Source organism: Oryzias latipes, chromosome 14 (assembly GCF_002234675.1).
Source record: "Oryzias latipes chromosome 14, ASM223467v1".
Lineage (NCBI taxonomy): Eukaryota > Metazoa > Chordata > Actinopteri > Beloniformes > Adrianichthyidae > Oryzias > Oryzias latipes.
In genome coordinates, this window is record NC_019872.2 from 12,786,647 (window position 1) to 12,808,244 (window position 21,598).

At 38.5% G+C, this 21,598-nt stretch overlaps 2 protein-coding genes across 2 annotated transcripts in view; one reads left to right on the forward strand and one right to left on the reverse strand.

The window, feature by feature from the left end:
• Window positions 1-2,661, forward strand: part of hlcs (holocarboxylase synthetase) — a 29,348-nt gene extending 26,687 nt beyond the window's left edge. Inside the window, exons 10-11 of the mRNA XM_004076454.4 lie at window positions 352-565; window positions 1,364-2,661. Of these exons, the coding sequence (XP_004076502.1) occupies window positions 352-565; window positions 1,364-1,535 (386 nt within the window). The 3' untranslated portion in view covers window positions 1,536-2,661. The remainder of the gene's footprint in view (window positions 1-351; window positions 566-1,363) is intronic.
• Window positions 2,662-2,746: 85 nt separating this feature from the next.
• On the reverse strand, window positions 2,747-21,274 carry sim2 (single-minded family bHLH transcription factor 2). Its single transcript, XM_004076453.4, has 12 exons — window positions 21,194-21,274; window positions 18,882-19,058; window positions 14,854-14,936; window positions 13,960-14,049; window positions 13,732-13,840; window positions 13,290-13,375; window positions 10,296-10,495; window positions 10,002-10,108; window positions 6,895-7,042; window positions 6,675-6,825; window positions 5,343-5,589; window positions 2,747-5,271 (listed from the first exon to the last, which is right to left on the reverse strand). Exons 2-12 carry the CDS (start codon window positions 19,054-19,056, stop codon window positions 4,616-4,618), a joined length of 2,052 nt encoding a protein of 683 aa, XP_004076501.1. The 5' UTR covers window positions 19,057-19,058; window positions 21,194-21,274; the 3' UTR covers window positions 2,747-4,615.
• Between the last annotated feature and the right edge of the window lie 324 nt (window positions 21,275-21,598).

The window sequence follows — 21,598 nt, forward strand, 5'->3', positions numbered from 1 at the left end:
GTTTAACCATAAAAATACATTTCCTGCTACTGTATTTAAGTGTAACGCTCTAGAAAAAGCTATGAGTACTTGAATGAAATTTGAATTGATGATCCTCAAACTAATATTTGAGTCCACACTGATGTTAGTTGTACCTATAACCTAAATTGGTTTTATTTAAATATATATATATATTTTTTTTATTCTGGACCTAACTGAAATTCATTAAGACAATGCTAAGTAAACGCAAATAGAACCAAAATTGTGGCTACGTTTTTAGCAGAAAATCCAGATGAACTTTTTAAAAATGTGTCTTTGGACAAGCCTGCAGATGCATGGAACCAAAAACTCCTGTGAAAATGTGTCCTGCAGGCTGTGGCATCAACGTAACCAACAGCAACCCGACGGTGTGCATCAATGACCTGATCCAGCAGTACAACAGACAGAACGGCTGCAGCCTGGAGCCTCTCAGCTGCTCCTTACTAATCGCTCGCACCGTAAACTGCCTGGAAACGCTCATCGGCCGCTTTCAGCAGGAAGGTCCAGACGGCGTTCTGCCCATCTACTATAAGAGATGGCTGCACAGGTGAGTTCTGCAAGTGTCAGTCCTTTGGTCATAGATCTTAATTTTTTTAGAAAATCACATTTTTAACCAAACTCAAAATATTTTTAATTAATTAAATCAAATTCTGCCTTTCTTTTAACTATGTTACCAGAATTTATTCAGTTATTTTCTCATCTGAGTAGCTTCTTCGGTATTTGAATGAGCAGCTCTTGGATCGGCTTCTAACATCTAGTTCAAAAGCAAAATCTCGTGATAACATAAATAACTAAGAATCATCACCAAAAATTTACCCTGCAAAACAAAGAAAATGTCAAACCTTTTAGATTAAACAGTCAGAAACATTACTGGATCACTTATCAGTTTGTGTTTCTCACAGTTTTTAGTTGGGATTACGTTTAATTTGGTCCTTAATCGATTTTTTCCACTTTCTTGTTGGTTTGCTGTCTTTAAATTCTTTTCGAGTTTGTTTGAAAAGTTCTTCTGATTTAAACGTGTAGATTTGTGTTTATTTTTTAAGGTCAAATTTAAATTTCAGAGGTTACACCGATGCAGAGCTGTTTGTGTGTTATCAGTTATCAGTAGATTTAAAATACATAAAGTTGGCATGAATTTTGATAATAAAAGTTACTGTAATTCCTGGCTTATTCATAAAGGAGCTCACCTATAACATGAGTTTTAAACTGCTGGTCTAATGTCACAGGTCTTTGTTTAAATACTCAGTTTTCTTCCAAATGTGCTCTCCACTTTGACAATGTGTGAACACGGTTTTTGGTTTTGTGACATTGTGGCGTGCTGACACGTGACTTTGTGTTCCATCAGTGGAACTCATGTGCGTCTCTGGAGCGATGAAGGACCGCAGATGGAGGTGGTGAGTCTGGATGACAACGGCTTCCTGCAGGTCTACAGTCAAAGCCAGGGTTTGGTCTCCTTGGAGCCTGATGGGAACTCGTTTGACATGCTGAGGAACCTAGTGGTCATCAAGCGGCGCTAAGAGCAACATCCCTCATATCTAGCACAAGCAGCACTTCAGGAAAGAAACGGACGTTTAGACAGTTTACTTTTATTTGTCATTTCTTTACTTGGTTACAGCACGTTGAAGTGACTCTTTTAGAAGAATCACCCAGAGTTTCAAATGTGAAGCACAAACCATAAATGTGTTTTTTAACTCCAGTTTATTCACATTTCAACAGCAGTGGGAGATGTTGAGCACGCTCACTCCACAGGTCGTACATGCAGCTGAAGCATCCTGAACTCTTCTGTTTTTCACGGAAAGTGGTTTCTATGCACAAACACGACTGTCACAGGATGTCGCCAAAGAGAGCCCAGGCATTTTCAAAATAAAACTACTCAACTCAGATTATTTTTTCACATTCCTACATGATGCCTGGCATTAAGCTGAAATCCATCCCAGCAAAACATTACAGAAAAATGTAATATAATGTATCTTTATAGCAAGTTTAGTTTGAATGAATAAATGCAGTTTGTATATTTGCAAAAATGCTGGTCAGACATTCCTGAAGAACCTCATTTCTAACCGAGACACACGTAGAATGGAATTCATGAAAGCATTTTTCAGGGAATCGTCTTTGATTGGCAGCAATGCCGTAGACAACTGGAGGGATGGGTAGATACATAAATGTACAGGTTGCTGCTTTAATTGCTAAGTGCTGCAAGGGATTTCAACCTTATTAACCACCCAGATGACCTAAGCTGAGCATTGAAAAAGAAAACCGGTGTTTTTGGAGACTTTGTGGCGTGATGTCGCATCAGTACTTAATTTTTCATCAGAAAAAAAAAAGGTTGTTCCAGAAAAAAAAGGTAGTTTCCAATTTGGGATAAATATTTATCAACATTCTTTAAACTTGAATTTTAGAGATATTTATTATGGCAGCATTTCTAAATGCTGCTGCTTCACAATTGACTGATGATAGATTTGGGTCAAAGAGCACTTGAATGAACGTACCTAATAAAGATTATGTGTGCCATAGTCAACAGCAAATAAATATTTTTATGATATATTGTATATTTAATCGTTATTGGGGGAAAAATGGGAATAAATTATTCTAAATGAACAGTGATCATTAAAAGTTTGGTGTTAAATAAACATTTTCTTTAAATTTTGCGTCTCATTTCTTTTACTTTTCTATATTAGTCAAATTTCCGTTAAAAACAGTTTGTCAAACAAAAAACATTACACACATCTGCTTTACTTTCAACTTTATTTTAACTTCTTTAAATTAAATCCCCTCCTATATTTGACAGTTTATTTGTCGCACAAAAATGAACTAGGTGACAAGTTGTTTTGGAGAAAAATGTTTTTTACATTTTAAAGCCCCACTCCTATCGTGTATTTTAAAAGCCTTTCCAGTGATATTATAATTGATATTATTTATGATTATGCAGTTTTTGATTATGCAGTTTTCTAGGACATAGTTTTGGCAGAGCAACAGTAGTTGATGGGTAAGGAGCAATCCCATCCCCCTTTCCGTCATCCATCTGTTTAAACGCTCTCCTGCTAGCTTACAGCCTCTCTCACCCCCAACTTTACATTAAAGGTGCAACAAAATATTGAAGTTTTTAGCTATCCAGCCGTACAGTTTTGATCCAGATTCCAGCTCAGACAAGAAAAACAAAGACATACATGGATCCATTTGTCTACAAGTGCGATGGGTTAGATTGGAGCGGAACAGAAGGCTTGAGACCCGCCCAGCGTATTTTCTATGTAACAAACCCGCTCTTTTCCAGATTTATAACAATTTGAACCAAGAAATATTCAGAAATGCAATGTTTAACCTAGGTTGTTGTCCTCTATCATCAGAAAAATGGTGTAAAAAACACCAACGTCAAAGAGTGCGTCTTTAAAGTTAATTTGTACAATGTCTTAAAGGGTTTTCAAAATAGTTAGGGATCATTCTCCTTTCATAAAAGTAAGGGGGGAAAAAAATCTAATCTCTTACCTAATTTTATTATTTAAAGGAAACGTGTGACCAAAAGTGTAACTCCAGTGAAAGTAATTTGTTTCTGCATCCATCAAGTGACTTTAAACAGATGGTAAAAACGGTTTTAACAAAATGAGAACATTGTTTCAACACATTTTACTCTTTATTGTTGCAAATAATTATTAGGCAAATCGTCAACAAAAACCAGTTTGAATATTATGGTGTGTTTTTTTTTTCTTTCTTAAAAACACCTTTTGACATGAAGACAAAAAAGTTCATCCAACATACAGAGGCAATAAATAAAGACTAAAAACCAAGCAGCCCTGCTAAATGCTGGCTGGCTTCATTTTTGACTTTATTTATTTAATTTCCTATGTCAATATGTATGGATTTAAATTTTCATTAACCTTTTAGTGCCTGAATTTATTTCTAGTTAGGAAAAAAAATTTCACTAATGTTTTTGCTTTCATGTAGATGCTAAATTAAGGTACTTCTGGAGCCAAAATGGTTTGACTTTTTGGATCGAAAACACTAAAGCCATCAGAAGAGAAAAAGGGTGAACAAATTTATACTTTGACCTCATTAGGATGTTCAGATGTCATGATAAATTATTTATCAAATTCCAGTCCAAATTATCATTCCATATTCCTTTTGCTTTGAAAATAATCTTGCTTTGATTCGGTATGTTTCCTGTCAGAGAGAATCTTAAAATTTGAAATTAAAAAAAAAAACGTAAAAAAAATCAGGAGGAGACCTTGTCAGCAGATGTGGGTCTTCACTTAAAACAGTTTTCATTTCACAGACGCCAAAGAAGTGAGAAAATTAAAGTGAAAGGGCAACAGATATTCATGCACCACCGTTGGTTTGTGGTGTTAATCTGATTAATCTTAAATTTTTTTGTTGAACCGTTCAAGTACATCATCTGCAAAATGTATTTACATCAGCCAATCTGAAAAAAAAAACTATTTGTCAAAAATTATTTCAATCAAAATGTCTATTTTTTTAGGATTAAAAGAGGTTCTGACTTTTTATATGATGTGTTCCAAAAGGTTAGTTTGAGCTTGAAATCCAAAAAAGAAAATGTTCAAAATGAATCATAAATAAAAAGGATTTGGGGCTCGTCCACCGTCGGTCACCTCTCGTTTGTAATGATGACAGAAGTGCCGCTGTAGTGCGGGGCCTCTCTGTGGATCTCGGGGGATGAGCAAGTTCCGGTGCTATGGCAGCGGTAAGAGGTCGTGTCTTTGCCGTGGTAACCGCTAGCATCTGCTGAACAGCTGTTGAAAGGGTTCACTTTAACAGAGCGCTGTTTGCCCAAAGTTTGCTGGAAGTTAAAGAGCGTGCTCTGAGTTCGGTGTACTCCTATTTCCCCAGCGTGAGTCAAAGTCTGTTCGTCTCTCTCGGCCGGCCTGTCCTGTAGCTTAGCAACAGCTCCAAACTGATGCAGGGTATTTATTGGGGGTGGATATCTTACAACATGGTGGCTGTTGGGGTTCTCTGTCATAGAGAGTCTTCTTCTCTGCTCCATTTGTGCGGCCTGAGAATGGTCCACGCCATTCAACCGATCACCGCTAAGCTCCGGATCGACTCCTGTTTTATGTCCGATCTGCTGGTTTAGGCGTTCTCTGTCCTTGATGGAAGGAGATCGGTGAGAATAACAGACATTGGGGTCCTTACTGAGAGATTTGAAAGGATCACAGGGTTCTTGCTTCAGGTTGCCGGCAGTAGGATGGCTTCTGCCGCTGGAACAATCAAAGGCGTATCTTTGCTCAGCTGTCAGGTCGAGACCTGAGAAAAAAAACAGAAACTTGTTTAAGGGAGTGCCTGTGCGTTCAAAATGCGTTCTATTGAAGGTGTACCTTTGTAGCTGTTGAAGTTCCATCCAAGAGATTCATGTAGAGAGCCAAAGATTTTTTGGGAGAATTGAGAAGAGGTGGTTGAGTATGTAATCTGGCTCTGAGGATCCGGCCGCTGGTGGTTGTAGGGATACTGCAGGTTCAGGTGGTACGCTGGGCTGTAGGAGATCTGAGCTGCTTTAAGGGGCAAGTTGGAGCTTCTCTTGCCACCAGTTGTCATCAAACATGGAGATTTTTCCTTCCAATGCACCTTCAGTAAGAAAATGTGAGCTCATGAAAGCCTTATGCTATTCAGCAACAAACGTAGATCACTCATATTCTATAGAAAGCATGTCCAAAGTCCGGCCTGTGGGCCAAATGCGACCACGCTCAAATGTCTACCGTCCCACAGGCTCCTGTCTCAAAATCAATTACATGTGGCCAAAAAAACTGAATTTAGACATAAATCTGTTCTGTGTGAAGAAATAAAAAGTATCCCATGGCTAGTTTTTTAAAAATTCTTTATTAAACATTTCATTTGCATTTAATGTTATTACAAAGGTTCAAAGAATGTTACGCCGAATGATTGGGCCTGTTACACTTTTTCCAAAACAAATCTGCTCCTCTTTGCAAAACGTTTGGACTCCTCTCTTCCAGAGATCAAGCTAAAGGTAAAAAGAAGTTTTAGGTTTATTGTTTTATTAATAATTATATGTAATAAATACTAATGTTCTAAAGCTACCTTCACACCACATGGGTTCAAACGACCACTTCCCATAAAAAGTCCTTGTAAAAGAGCATAAATGCGCATTTTTGGCTTCCAGGTTCAAAACTTTTGCGTTCGTGCTTTACAACGCAAGTTTCTACGAACGTTTTCTACGTACAAAACGCCCAAACATTTAACGTGTATTACACGTAAAGCAAGGTTGAACTTTGAACACAATCATTGACTCGGATTTGTTAGTGACGTATGTATGCGTCCCTTTAATCCACAGAAGACCCAACCGTTTCAAAATTGATCATGGAGGAGATGTCAATAAATGTGGTTTGTGCCTGGCCAAAATGATATGACCTCAAGTCTTTCACACATCGGAATAGAGCTGGGAAAGAAAAAGCCTGGAGCAAAATTCACGAGATTTGCACCAACTGTAGGTGGCAGACACTTGTAAACAGCAGAACAAGGAAAAGAAGAAGCCCCTCCCTCCTTACCCAGTGTGAAACCCATTGGCTATACTCTCGTTCAAGAATTCGTTAAATGCTATGGACAAATGCCCAGTGTGTCCAAAGCTTTATAAAATTTTCAGTGAACCATAGAAGTAATCCTATTTTGGTAAAACAGTCCAGTAGAAAACCCACCTCTGGATACGGAGCTTCTCTGATTCTGTTCTTCATTTTGACTGCCTTGGTTCTGGCCTGTCTATGGTGCTCCAGAGAGAAAGCCTGGTACATGTACTTGCAGGTACGGATCTGGTCACGAGACAGCTGCAGCTCCTTACATTCCACGTCCCTGCGCGGAAACCAACAGGCTGGGGTTGCGGTTTAACAGGCAGAAACCAGAGGCGGGCGGCGGACTCACGTGAGAACGTAGTTCACGCTGACGATGCAGTGAGGTCTGGAGGAGCGGCTGTTGTGGACGATGGTGGCGTAACTTTGCACCCACACCCAGCCTCCATGCTTTGACAGCAAGCGGTAATATTTGGTGGTGACCTGGCCTTTCACCAGTACTGTGGGGAGCACATAGATCAGGATCACACACATCTATTCTCACATTTTAAAACAGCAGTTCTAGACGCTGGTCTTGAAATAGTAAAGTTTCAGCTCTGTTGAGGTGGCCCCAATGCAGAAACTTGCCCCCTTGAAAATAAAATATATATCAATTTATAAAAGCAAAAAATCTGCCAATGGGGTGAGAATGGGTCTTACCAAGAATTCGTATTTAGAGGGGAAAAAAAATTAGCCACTAAGATTTTTCCTTGAACTAAGATCCATTTGATATTGAAAAACTTTCTTGATAAGATTATTTTCCTTGCAAGACAGAAAATACGACAATTTTTCTTGAAACAAGGGTCTTTTTACTTTCTAAAGATTCTGTTTTTGCAGGGCATCTTAGCAGAATACGTCTGAAAATAGGGAGCAAGGAGGAACAAAAGCCTGAAAGTTTTGGGAAAACGCTCACAAAAGAGTTTAAAGATTGAACGCTAAGTGTGAAGCTACGTTTACACCGAGCATGTGATGCACATTCAAGAACACACTAAAAGCACATTCTTAACCCTTGTGCTATCCTAGGCACTTTAACATTGGGAGTTGGGTCATCTAGACCCACTAGACCACATGTGTCAAACTCAAGGCCCGCGGGCCAAATGTGGCCCGCGAGTAGAGCTGTTACGATGACCTCATCACCGCATCACCGCACTTTTTTTTTTTTTTTTTGAAAGTTCAGTATAATGGTGGGTGATTGGAACTATAATAAACACATTCATCTTTGCTGATAATTTCTTTTTTCTGCTAGTCCTGTGGTCAGACTTTCCTTCTTTCTTTCCGACTGTTCTCTCCTTCTCTCCCACCGCGGCTGTCACTCTCTCTCGTCACGCGCTCTCAGTGCCTCCGCGGCACGCGGCTCCCTTACACACGCAGGCACGCGCTTTCAGAAGCACACATCCTCATTCTACAACAGAAGTTTCCGTTTCGCGAAGAAATACGACAAATTTACTGTGTTCTAATGATTAATTTCCATTGTATTCATTTCCGTTACAAGCTGCGTGCGTTCTTAAGTGCGCGACACGATCGCCCGCCGGAGGATTTTGTGTTGGGGGTGGGGGGGGGGGGGGTATTACTGTTCTCAGTCACCCTGTAAAACCAAACATGAGTGCACACTGTTAGATTTAGATGAATATCACTACATGTTTGGTTTGGAAAATATTTTGTGCAGCGCCACGTTACGTGTCTGTATAAACAAAGGCGGAGCCTCCTGCCCCGCGTTCTTCATGGGTGTCAGGCTTCATGGCTACCAGAAAGGTGACAGTGTCTGCAGTCTGTTTATTACTGGGCAATATAGAATATTCTGAGAAGATGTCTCGAGAGCATAAAAGTTTTTAATTTCTTAAAATAAAAATTGGTGTGTATTTATTCATATCTTGGGGGAATTGAAATTGAAATATCGGATTTGGCAACTAGACATTAGGACTTAAACACTGTCCACATAACCTAACCTGACAGAATCAAATGGAAAGGATTTATGCTAGAATAACAAGCAAACATATGTTTTCTATGCAACTGTAATTGTCACTTTAAAAAGTTAGAATAAATCAATGAATAAATGAGTTATTTAACATTGAGGAGTAGTTACATTTATTTTTCATTACATTTAGTTTCATGTATAGGTTATATCTGGCCCTTTGAGGACAGCCACTATGCTGATGTGGCCCTCGGTTAAAATGAGTTTGACACCCCTGCACTAGACAGTGCTCTGAACCTTTTTTCTTCAAAGATTTGTGATCTTCACTGGTGTCCATGGATTACATGAAATCTTTCCACCTTTATCCACCTTTGTCATGGTAGGGAGAACACGTCAATGTAAGGGTGGGGTCATCTAAGATAGTACAAGGGTTAAAGCACATTCTCCAGTGTTCACACTGGATCGTTGCTACCCGATGCTGCCACCTACAGATGGAAGAGGCTGCAAAATGTCTAAACGGTCTTAAATCTCGTGAATCTTGCCTCAGTCTTTTCCTTTCTCAGCTCTATTCCAATATATGAACGACTTGGTGTCATATAATTTCGCACGGGTATACTACAATTATTAGTTTCTTCTCCATGGTTAATTTAAAACGGTTGGCACTTCTGTGAAGTAAAAAGGATACCACCTAAACGCCACTACAAAAGCTGTGTCCCTGATAGGTCATAGTTCAACCAGGTTTAACTTTCAACGTGTGTTCAATGGCCATGCGTTTTGTGCGTAGAGCCGGAGACAGTCATAGAATTTTGCGTTGCTATGCCTGAACGAGAGAGTTTTGATTGCAGAGGTCCAAAACCCATGTTTGCACACGTTTACTTAGAGATTTTTAGTTTTAAGTGGTTGCTTGAATGTGCGTTGGCGAGGTTGGTGTGAATGTAGCTTGAATGCTACAACATTGTTTTCAACTTGATCTGAGATTGTAAAAAATCTATATTGTCATAAATATTCACTCTACACTTGTCTAGGATATTAAAAGGCAAAAATAAAATGTTTTGAAACCACTCTGTTGGGAGTTGGAACTAAATTTCTTGTAACAAGCCACCTAGTGGAGGAAAAAATATGGATCCAATTTTTGTAAGTTTTGAACTGGTATCAAACTGGACGTCATGGGGTCATGAGGTTGCCCATTGACTACCAAGCAATACTGTGTTTACCAAACTCAATTCCTCAATGAGACTACACAGGGGGGTGTGCGGAAAACAAGCTGCCTAAAGGTTAGAGACCAAAATCACCTGATGACAACTTGATGCTGTGGTCTGCTATTGTTCCGGTTTAGCTCATTTTCTATCAGATGGTTCAAAACTTTAAGGATTCAAACATTAAACTTTGGAGAAAGTATATCCAATGCATTTTATTACTCTAAAAATGCATTTTTTCTCCACTATAAGAAAAATTGCCTTTTCTTGTTATATATAAGCCATCATATCTTCTCTATAACTATCACTCACATAAATGGTGAGCATAGCGTAGATGAAAGACATCACAGGTGTGAACATGGTGGTACAGAGTCTTTTCGATCAGGTCTTGAGGCTCGTAGCCTGTCAGCTCAGCCACCCTGGCTCCAACACACAGGAAAAAGAAACAGTTAGGCCACCATTAGGAACATGACTGCCTTACAGAACATCATGAGGAGATCAACAGTCCCACTTAGAGCTGGTTCACTTGAATTATCGACACACAAAGATCTCTCATCACAGTGACTTTCTTTAATCCATTCACCCATTCAGTCAAACGTCTCCTACTTCATGTCCAAAAAGATGAGCTTCAAGTCCAGGCTGGCCCGGAACATGAACATGTTGCTGTGGAGTTTGATCTCAGTGATCCCACTGGGGGGCAGGGAGTGACCGACGGCCACCAGACCCACAGTCTGATAGCAGGACTCATACAGCGCCATGTCCATCACGTACTGCCGCAGCTTCAAGTAACCGCTGCAGTGGATGACCTGAAACAGCACGAAACCAACACCGTCACAGATCTAGGAGTTCTACAACATCATTAAAAAATGTCTAGGAATTTAAAGTACTCCCCTGAGGTAAAAAGCTTGAAATGTAGCACAAAAAAACAGTTTCCTTTAAAAAAAAACCTTATCCTTTAGTGAACAAGAACAATGATCCTTATAAAAGGATTTTTTTCAAGTCATGACGCCAAATTTAAATTCTCTGATTCTTAAGGAGTTGGGACAAAACATGTCCCATGTAGAAAAGTCTTTATATTAAAAATAAATAAAAAATGATTGACAAAAGGGTAGATCTAATGGGATAGTTAATATTAGTGTTGTGTTTTCGCATAGATAGTACTTTTGGGGGTATTTTTGCCTCAATGTATGACCAATTGGTAGACGCCCCATGTTATTTGTCTTGTCCTCTGTAAATGGTTAGCAGCATTGAAAAAAATAAAAATAAATATAATTGTGAAAAAATTTACGCCAATTCAAAGATAATGGGTTAATAATGTATTACCGTTCCATTTGCCGTAGTAACTTACAGTACAAATACAATATCAGGTAGCAAAAGTCAGAAAATATGACCAATGAGGTTTTTTTGAGTCATGGATCCTCTGTTCAGTCATTTCAGCTGCTACATTAGTTACTCACACATTATGTTTTTTGGTAATGTGGGTCTTTGCTTTGACGGATCCCCCTGTGAGCCTAAAACATTGGACAAACACTGGCAGGCATGAGAATGAGCTTTTGTTCAACTTTATCAGCACAATGAGGTGGAGCTTGAAAAGAGTTTCTCTTAAAAAAAATATGAAAAAGCCAGAAAAGTTAAGGTTTGCTATCAACATCATGGAAAGTGCTTGGCTCTTGTATTCTGCAGGTTAAAAAAAATGTTTTTATAGCAACAAAAAACCTTTTTACTATAATAATAGCAGTAACATTTGTCAATGGTACTAGATAGCTGCTGCAGCTGTCTGCAGTTGTCTGACTTTGACTTTAAATCATTAAAGAGGTAGATCAATAAAGATCAATTGATCCTTTTCCTATACATGCTTCACCGAGATCCAGAATCACAGGGGTCTGCTGGAGCTATTTTCAGGTGTTCCTGGGTAAAACTGATTAGACTCTGAACAGATCACCTCACTTTAGGAAGGTCACATGCTAAATTCTCTACTCCAGCCCTGAACCCCACTTAAACACCCCTCCCAAGCCTTTAGCTTTTAAAATCAGACTGGTGAAGCCACTTAAATGAGAAAGAAGACCTTAAGTCCAGATGCCTTGACCCAACTTCAAAACAACGCACCCTGGATGAATGAGAGCCCTCATCAATAAGAGCCAGAAATGTCAGCATGGGGACCAAACTGTACGATTATTCCTTTAGAAATCCTGAAGTTAACGTAATGATTATAAAACCTCCAGCAACTCTCATCTGTTTGCTATTTTTTTTTTTTTGCACATTTTTGGGTTAAACTATACAGCAGATAAACATTATTAATAAAAACAAAACAAATATAGAACTTTTACTTGCCATCACACAACCTTTGGAGAACCCATCAGGGGTGGATATTGGTTTGGGGGGGGGCAATGCCCCCCTAAATGCCATGACTGTGATGTCCCATTACAATTCACAATGTACAAAAGATATAACATTTTGGAGAAAAAATACCCAACCCAAACAAAGAAATTCCACATCGACATATTAGCACCGAATATATATATATTAAAAAAAAAAACGCCCCTCTCACCCTCCGCGTGTGGTTTCTCCTCCAAGCTCGGGTCCTCTACCAGAGGCCTGGGAGCTTGAGGGTCCTGCGCAGTATCTTAGCTGTTCCTAGCACTGCGCTTTTCTGGACTGAGAGGTCTGAGGTCTTTCCAGTTATCTGTTGTAGCCACTCCTCCATGGTGGAGAAATGGACATTCAATTCCCTAGCAACAGCTCTGGTGGACATTCCTGCTATCAGCGTGCCAATTGCACGCTCCCTCAAAACTTGCGACATCTGTGGCATTGTGCTGTGTGATACAATTGAAAATTTCAGAGTGGCCTTTTCTTGTGGCCAGTCTAAGGCACACCTGTGCAATAATCATGCTGTCTAATCAGCATCTTGATAGGGCACACCTGCGAGGTGGGATGGATTGTCTTGGCAAAGGAGAAGTGCTCACTCTCACAGATTTAGACAGATTTGTGAACAACATTTCAGAGAACTGGTTATTTTGTATATGTGGAAAATGTTTCACATCTTTGAGTTCATACCATAAAAAATGGGAGCAATAACAAAAGTGTTGCGTTTATATTTTTGGTCAGTGTATGTATTTATTGTCCATTATTAATTGTTGCAGCCCAAAATGAGCAGACAAAAAAAGTCAAACTTGAAAAGCCCAGAAGAAAATATTCTCCATGGTTCAAAGGTTCAGCGCATAAACCAATGAGTCCTCAACTATGTAAAAATACCAGACTGCCATAGAAAGCAGCTGAGAAATGAAAGTAAACAGCAACACAAAAGTAGATGAAGTTTTCAAGGGTGTAAAACCGTACATTACACAGCAGTGTACATCTGAATACAACATCCAAACCATTGCTGGTGTACTTCTGTTTGAGTTAGGAAATCTTCAAATGTGCGCCTTGTTTCTAGAACAGTAGTGACACCCTATATTATTATTATTATATTAAGCAAGTAAACAAAGGAAAGATACAACAGATTCGCCCACAGAGATCAATACTGTACAGTTCAAGGATTATATTCATCATCTATAGACTGAGACACAGATTCAACAAAAAAAATAGAATGTCCAGACGTACCTTATATCCTCCACATGTCAGTCCTGCATTTCGCTTTGCCAGAACACACTTCATCCTCAGGAAGAAGGAGCGCTCAATTTCAAACTCTGAGCAAAAACACATTTTTTTAAACATTACTAACACTCCATTTGGCACAAACAGAAAAACTCCCCTCAGTGTCTATCTGAAGACAAATCAGAAGTTAATTTAGCTTTTCTTTCAGCCAGTTTCCCCACAACTGAACCTAATAAGATGACACGAGTGTTCATGTTACTACTTTCACTTTTGTGCTGTTGAAAATGCAGAAGACCTTTGTGCAAAGTAAGGTTAGGTGAGGTTTTACGCTCAATTAATTTTATGCCAAATACAAATAGGAAACAAATTATTAACGGTCCAATCAAATCAAGACTAACGTAAGAAATTACCACCATTTTTCTATGAAATTCACCGACAATATACAAACCGTGGGAGAAATGATGTCGCTGTGGTTTGCCAAGACAAAGAACGGTTGTCATCTCGTCGTGGTCTGAAGGATGAACATACTCGAATATGCTGTTTCCTGTTAACTCCACCTGCAACACATACATTTCCAGCATGCACAAGTATATGTGCTGGGGCGTGAAGTAATCAGTACCCAGTGAAAGTAAAAGCAGACCTGTCCCTCCGTGCAACACAAGAAGGATGCTCTCACCTGGGACAGGCCGAGGTGGACTGATGCTGTCTCTGAGATGTAAATGATTTTTCCATCAGAAGCAACGACAAACACAAAACCATCCAGGGTCTGGGGGAGCAGAAGAAGGAGATCATTCTCAACAAGCACAATTTGGTAAAAATATGGTTGTACTATCAATTTTTAGAGCACATTAAGGGGGTTGCTTCCCATCTTTACATGATTTACCTTATTATAAATCCTAAAACTTCACATTTGACCCTTTATTGTTAAGAGGTTCAACTATTTTTTATTAAAAAGAAAACTTTTAATTTCTTATTAGTTTTAAACATTTGTTAAAGCATTGGCACAAAAATGATTCCAGTTATGACAGTGTCATTATAGCAGTAAACATTTGTGACAATTGCATTTTTCTGAGCAAGTGTTAACAAACATATTCCATTTTACATTCAATTTTATTATCGTGCTTTCTTGTATTTTCTTTGAAATTGCCTTCTGCCTTGTATTTTTTTAATTATCATTATTATTTCCTTTACTCACTACTGCCCTGTGCACCATTGCTGTTGGACCATCCAAACTAAAACTGCTGCTGGCAGCTACAATAAAGTCTAATCTGACAGTGAGGTGAGACTTAGTGGCTTTCGCTGGGTTTCGGTCCATAAGAAACAGACCCAAATGTCTCTTTTAGCATTAAAGCTTATTGCTTTTGTAAGGTATTTTAAATGGAGCCAAGAGTAGAGCTCATTTACGTTCATTTTGTTAAAAATAGCATTTTGCCACATAAAAACTGAGTTGCTCAGCAGAGCTTGCATGAGTCTACAGCTGATCAATAAACATAAAATTCTGATGTGAGTTGAAACAAAGGGACACAGTAACAACAGGAAAGGGGAGAAGAGGGCACCCAACTGCACCTACTTGTAAAAGGTGAGCACCGAGGTCTTTTGCCACGCTGTCCAGAGAACAGGAGCTTGATGTCTCCCCCCAACCGTCACCCAGACCTGCAGACAAACAACTGGTCAATCAGGCCACAACAGCGGTGCTGTGTTATAATGAAGATGGGAAATACCAGCCATGATAGCATAAAACACTGATTAAGCTCTTGGTGTTAGCGTTAAAATATGTCACATAACAGCTCTATACAGCTGTGTAGAAAAGGCAAAACAAGATATAAACTCTGAACAATATTCAAATTCAACTGTTCTATCCCTTGTGGTATCCTATGAGGTCAAGATTACCATTGACGTGTTCTTCCTACCATGACAAAGGTGGATAAAGGTGGAGAGGATTTCATGTAATCCATGGACACCAGTGAGGTTTACAAATCATTATAGAAAAAAGGTTAAGCGCACTGTCTAGTGGGTCTAGATGACCCTACTCCCAATGTCAAAGTGCCTAGGATAGCACAAGGGGTTACAGCGCACTTTTGCTACAGAACACCTCATGGTTGTTGTTTACCTTTCAGCATATCCCTTCAAGGGTCGCCACAGCGAATCAGCTTTCACTGAGTCAACAGGCAGAGATTTTTATGCCAGATGCCCTTTTTAATACAACCCTGTATTTTATCCGCGCTGGGGATAGAGACCCAGACTTGAGCCCTCAAAACAAATAATTTAAATAATAGTAAAAGTAGTATTCAAAATAAAACTCACAAACACATTCTACAAAAACAAGCAGGAAAACAACAGTCTATGAAATCTAATATAAGTACAAGGAAATGTAAAACCTACTTTAAAGCTCAGCAAGAAAGATAAGTTTTTTTTCTTAAAAACCTCCACAGTGGATGAAGTCTTCACATCCTCAGGTTAGGCTGTTCCAAATGCGAGGCCTACAGTGGTGGAACATGGCCTCGATGTGGGTTTTTATTCTGACCTTTGGGACCACCAGTAGACCTGCATCTGAGACCCTGAGGACTCCAGGGGTCAGAAACTGAAAGTCTGATAAAAATGAAGGTCGATCCTAAAGCTGACTGCGAGCCAGTGCAAACATTTCAAAATAATGTGCTCCTTTTTCTGGTCCTTGTCAGGAGGCGTGCAGCCTGCAGTTAGAAAAAGATTCCTCTTAATTTTCGATATCTAAAATACAACTTAAAAGGTCATCAATGGGTCCAATGTCGACTGACACATATTCAGCATCTAACATTTCTAACCGAGTCGCCTAATGGAACTTGTCAGCTTTTATGACGTTGTTTCAAACAAAACTGGAGCAAAGAAAAGGCCTGTCATTGTAAAAACTTGAAGGAAAAAAAAGGATAGGAACTGTGCAGAAAATAACGTCATTCATGTTTCAAAAAATACATACGTGATTGTGGATAATTTGGGGTAAAAATTTGACTGCTGAAAAAAAAAAGATGAAATAATAATTGATGTATTTCATTAGGCTGTCTGGTCTTATCCCATTAGTGCAAAGCAGATTTGGGAACGATCAATTCATTTTATAGGAAGTCAATAAATCTTACAGAACTTTAAGTTTATCTTAAAGAAATTGAAGGACGGAGCAATTCAAGCTAATCTTAAAGGAGAAAAAACACTCAATGCATATTAAAATTATGAGTTTGCTGGTCTGGAAAAGACTCAAAAAGAAGAAACTTACAATTCCATTTGTTTCGTCATGTTTTTATTTTATTTACCCCGAAAAAAGGTCTACAATCAGTAAGTGATCCAAACAGTAATCTGAATTTTTTGACAGGTTATCATAAAATAAATCTCCATCTGTTTTAGGTGCAGAAGTATGATAAACTTTAGATGGATGTTTTGTTTTTCTATTAAAAATAACGTAAGACTGAAAATAAATGTGCACATTGTCAGGACAGATCGCTCTCAAGGGACATCTTCTTACGGTGCGTCTCACGGGACGATCCACTGAAAGCCACTGACATCCTTTTGTTGTCAGATTCATTTGTGACACAGAACTGGAGGAAATTGATTCTTGCCAAGTGTGACGTTAATGCAAATTAATAGAACCGAATTCACATTTACACAGTCGGCTCAGGAGAAGAGCTTTTCTAATTCTGAGTCAGCAGAATTACTCAACACAATGTGAGGTTCACCTGGACTGACTAACGGAAAAATACTTAAGTAAAAGTGGTAAAGGATCTAACTTTTTGTTTATTTCATTCTTGAATTAGAATGGCATTCAAGAAAATCCTCAAGCTACCATAAAAGCTAATCTCTTTTTTAAAAATGTTGTATGTTAGTTCAGGAAATTTGGTCGTTTAGTAATTCATTTTTAATTTGTCTTATGTTCTATTCATATGTTCATTAAAAAATGTTGTATGATATTGAAGAACACACAACATCTGAATCAAAATGAGTGATAAAACATGAAAAAATTTTCTGAAGTGGAATAATAAACGATAAATAGGAAGATACATTTTATTTAGGATCGTTTGGGAATATAGATTTATAAAATAAATATTTCCAGGTCTACATACATTTGGCATTTATTTATTTATTTTTACCTCATTACCAGCATTAGCAGACCATTTTCCCTATAATAACTGGTATTAAGTTTTTAAAATTACAAATAAAAAGCATAAACTCATTAAAAACTTTAGATAAAAGTTGTTCTTTTAATTAAAGTTCTTTATGAAAATTGCTGCAAACTGAAAAATGAAATCTGATTTTGGAGGCATTAAAAAATTTCACTTAAAATATATATTTTAAAAGTTGACTGTTAAAAAATGTATTAATACGATATTTTATTTCTGAGAAACTCTGAAACTGTTTATTTTTGACAAACTATTGCAAACATATGTTTTAAGAACTTTACATTTTTTATATTTTGAGGTTCCTTAAATCCATATCCATAAATACTAAAGAAAGCAAAACTTTTTTTTTAATTCATTCTCATTTAATGTGCCTCTTTATTAGTGCAGTCATCTATTCATCTTTAGAAAATGACTGGAAATCTTTTTTTTTCCCCAATTCTTATTTTAACGGAAGGCTCAAACAGATTTCAAACGTCCTGGTCTTTTGAAATGTGCAAACAAAAATAAATGAACAGGTCTTATCTATATCTAACATGGTCTGGTCCCGGATATGTATCATACCTCCGCTCTTTCTTCTTCTCTTCTTTAATTTTGTCTTGTCTCTAAACAATTTGATCTGCTTTTTCATTTCATTCTCCTGTTTGTTGCAGCAAAGTCCCTGATATGCTGCTGCTGCTGCATGAGCGCGGGGGGGGGGGGGGGAATGTCCGTCTGCGCTTCTAATTATGTATTTTGGATTTTGCGCCCAATCAAAGGCAATAATGCGCGTTGGGATAATTAGTCCTCACAGCGGCGCGTGTCATTGTTGTTAACGGCTGCAGGAATTGGCCTTTTTACGCGCAGCAAACGCGCTGATGCTGCAGAGTTTGGCTCGTTTAGAAAACAACCGGCCTGCTTGTCTGAAGCGCCGGTTTCCCTCTGGGGATGACATGAGGAAATCTGCAGCCTTTCCTGCTCATTCACTTCAAAACAAAAACGATGAAATGAATCAAGTTGAAAAAAGAAAGAAATAACGCGTAAAGAAAATCTTACAGCGCTTGTTTTCACAGATTGTAAAGTGAACTCAGGCAAATAAACTCGACAACCTGATTGTTGCTGTGATGGATTGCAGATAAAATTCTCAATAATAATTTATACAATTGTATGAAGAGAAAAGCGCCTTTCACCGTATTCATTCATTTTAGACTTTTTATTTTACATTTTCCTGTCTGATTTAAAATATTTTAAAAGGAATGATTACAATTCGAATTTAATAAAAGCTTTACGCACTTTTATTTTGATTTGTTTCTGCTTAAAAAAATAAGTTTTGGGTTTTTCTGCAGAGGATATAAGAAAACGAGTTGGGCTCAATCCGGCTGCAGTTCAGTTTTATTCATGTAATTCTTGGAATAGAATTACAAAGACAAAGATAATTTTCAAAGAGTTTGTGGCTTTACTTTAGGCGCTCTTCTCTTACCTTCGGGGAAGACCGCCCTCATCTTCAGGTAGCTGCTGGTCAGCCGGATGATGGAGGCTTTGTCCAGCTGGGAGGTGATGGCCGCCGGCAGAGGTAGCAGCTTGGCCAGCTCGTAGAACTCCCCGTTCTCCTTCTCCCGCCTCGTCTTCGCCGCGTTCTTGGATTTTTCCTTCATCTCTACGGATTTGAAAAGAACAGTTTCAGTCACTTCCGCAGAGTCCTGGACTTTTACGCACTGAAGAACCGCCTGCTGACCTGCTGGAAGTTTTGGCGCAGCCGTCCCGCGTCTCTTGTTGCGCACTCTGCTGCAGCAGCAAGTAACCGCAGGACCCCCTCCACCCCTACCCCCCCCCCCCCCCTAATGCCACATCCACTTTGTGATGCTCCGAGATGATGCTCCAAAAGGCGCACGCAGGTGTTGCGGGGAGGACAACGCAAACTGTCTTTGCGTTATTGTGCGGACGCGTGATTCAGCAAGGCTAACGCGCCTGTGGGAAGGGTCTACATGCACAGAACCTCCTTCTTTCACCTTCTTAGTGCCTAAGACCCCCCACTCCCCATGGGACCCCTCCCATGTCTGCGCCCTTCAGACACTGACAATATTTTTTCTCTGACAGTCTGATGACGCCGCATCATTTCTGTGATGGAAAAAAAGTTTCAAAAGATGCTCCTCCACACAAACGCGCAGGCATTCGGTTTGGAACAACATTTCGATTAGAACATGTATCCTTTCTAGAAGCAGTATACAAAACATTTCCACTAAATAATATTAATAAATAACATGTTTAGACATGGCAATAAACAAAGCCAGAACAAATACTTTTTTCTGGTTGTTGATTTAGATTTAAAATGAAATGTCAAAGTTTTAATCTTATACTTTAAACTTTTTGTATTATGAAAATTAAGTTGGCATTTTTGTACATAAAACTGCAGGAAAGAAAAACTGCTATTGCAGAGATTTCATACACGCAGCATAGCAGGTGATTTCAATGGATCGGGTGGAAAAATCCTATAAAAAAGTCTGAAATGAAACCGTAAGACCTGAAAAACTATTACATGCTTATTTCTTTAATGCAGTCAGACACGTGACCTCAAAATATTTCTCGGATTTAAAAACTCAACATTTACAAATGATCTGTAATCGTCAGGAAGAAGAGGTACTCTGCAGGTGATGATCATGAGCTCATTTTCTCTTTAACTATGTCTTTTGTATGTGGACCAGACAAAAAAAAAACCTTTAAAAGTCACTGCATGGAGCCCTAAGGTGACACAGCAGTAAAAAAAAAGAATTAAAGCTGTTTTTATTTTGAGCTCACGTCCAAAAGAAGAGGAAAAACTGATACTGACCCAAAAGTAAATGTAAAAGCAGAAACTAAGACAGGTGTTTAGGAAAAAGAAGTTGAACACAAGTATTGTTAAAAAATTAAGGGAAAATCCTGCAGCCTGTAGAAGCAGAGCTGCCCTCCTCAGATTAATCTTATGGAGCCTGCACACATGTAGTCACAGGGCACCAGTTAACCCTTGGTGCTATCTTAGGTGACCCCACCCTTACATTGACGTGCTATTCCTACCATGACAAAGGTGGATAAAGGTGGAGAGGATTTCATGTAATCCATGGACACCAGTGAAGATCCCAAATCATTGAAGAAAAAAGATTCAGAGCACTGTCTAGTGGGTCTGGATGACCCAACTCCCAATGTTAAAGTGCCTATGAAACTTAAAACTATGATATGTCACATGGTTTTCTTACTTTTAGCAATTTAACTCATAACACTCTTCAACTAAAAAAACCTATCCCGGCAGGACAAAAGGTGTCAGATGTCATTTTTGAACAATAGGTGGCAGTGCAGCTCTATGTCAAGAACTCTTAAGTCAAGAACAATAATATCTTCATTAGGGAAACTAAGGAGTGCAAAATATGAAGTGATCACTTTAAATAGTAAGGTTTTTTGTTTGCTTCTTTGTTGTTGTTTGTTTTATTTCAATATATTTATATCAGGAAACAGTGACTGGGTGTTAAACAGAAACACAACCGTGAAGAACTTTAAAATACTTTTTGTCCTATTTTTCTAAAAGTTTTGTAAACAAACCTCATTATAAAGCCTAACAGGATATATAAATCTCAAATGCAAAAATTGTTTTTTTTTCTAACGTGTCTACTGAAAAGCTGGAAACGTAAAACTGAGCTACATTTAAACAATTTGGTGTAAATTCAAATCAAATTATTTTTATAAAGCACTTTTCATACAATGCCTAGTGTCAAAAGGAAATTACAGCAAGTGGTGTTTAGATCATTATTGCTCTACATTTACCTTATTAATCCAAGTACGAACATAAATGATGTCATAGCGATGAAGAGGAGGAAGGAGGCGCAGTTAAACAGTTTAAACTGCATTTATTTGACATTTTAGCATGAGTACAATCCCCCCCACCCTCTGTGTTTCTGGGAGCAAAGACCTGTCGGAACCAATCAAAAAGATCTACGTCAGAGAAGGCGGGACTTAGCACCGGACCAATAAGAATTGGTTCAGCTAAAAAGTTTCAAAGCTACGTGAAAGGTTAAAATAATAAATTTAATGTAAATAAGAAAAAAATTAACAAAACTAACCTAAATGGAATTTACACTCCGTAACCCTTGTGCTATCTTCGGCACTATAACATTGGGAGTTGGGTCATCTAGACCCACTAAACAGTGCTCTGAACCTTTTTTCTTCAAT

Bases quoted from the DNA above. Each gene is read 5' to 3' on its own strand.
- sim2 (XM_004076453.4), bottom strand. From the start codon at position 19,056: ATGAAGGAAAAATCCAAGAACGCGGCGAAGACGAGGCGGGAGAAGGAG. The intron at 10,109-10,295 runs GTAGGAGACGTT...TGTTGGAGCCAG, and splicing joins CTCATCTTTTTGGACATGAA to GGTGGCTGAGCTGACAGGCT. The intron at 6,826-6,894 runs GTGAGTCCGCCG...GTTTCCGCGCAG, and splicing joins AGCGTGAACTACGTTCTCAC to GGACGTGGAATGTAAGGAGC.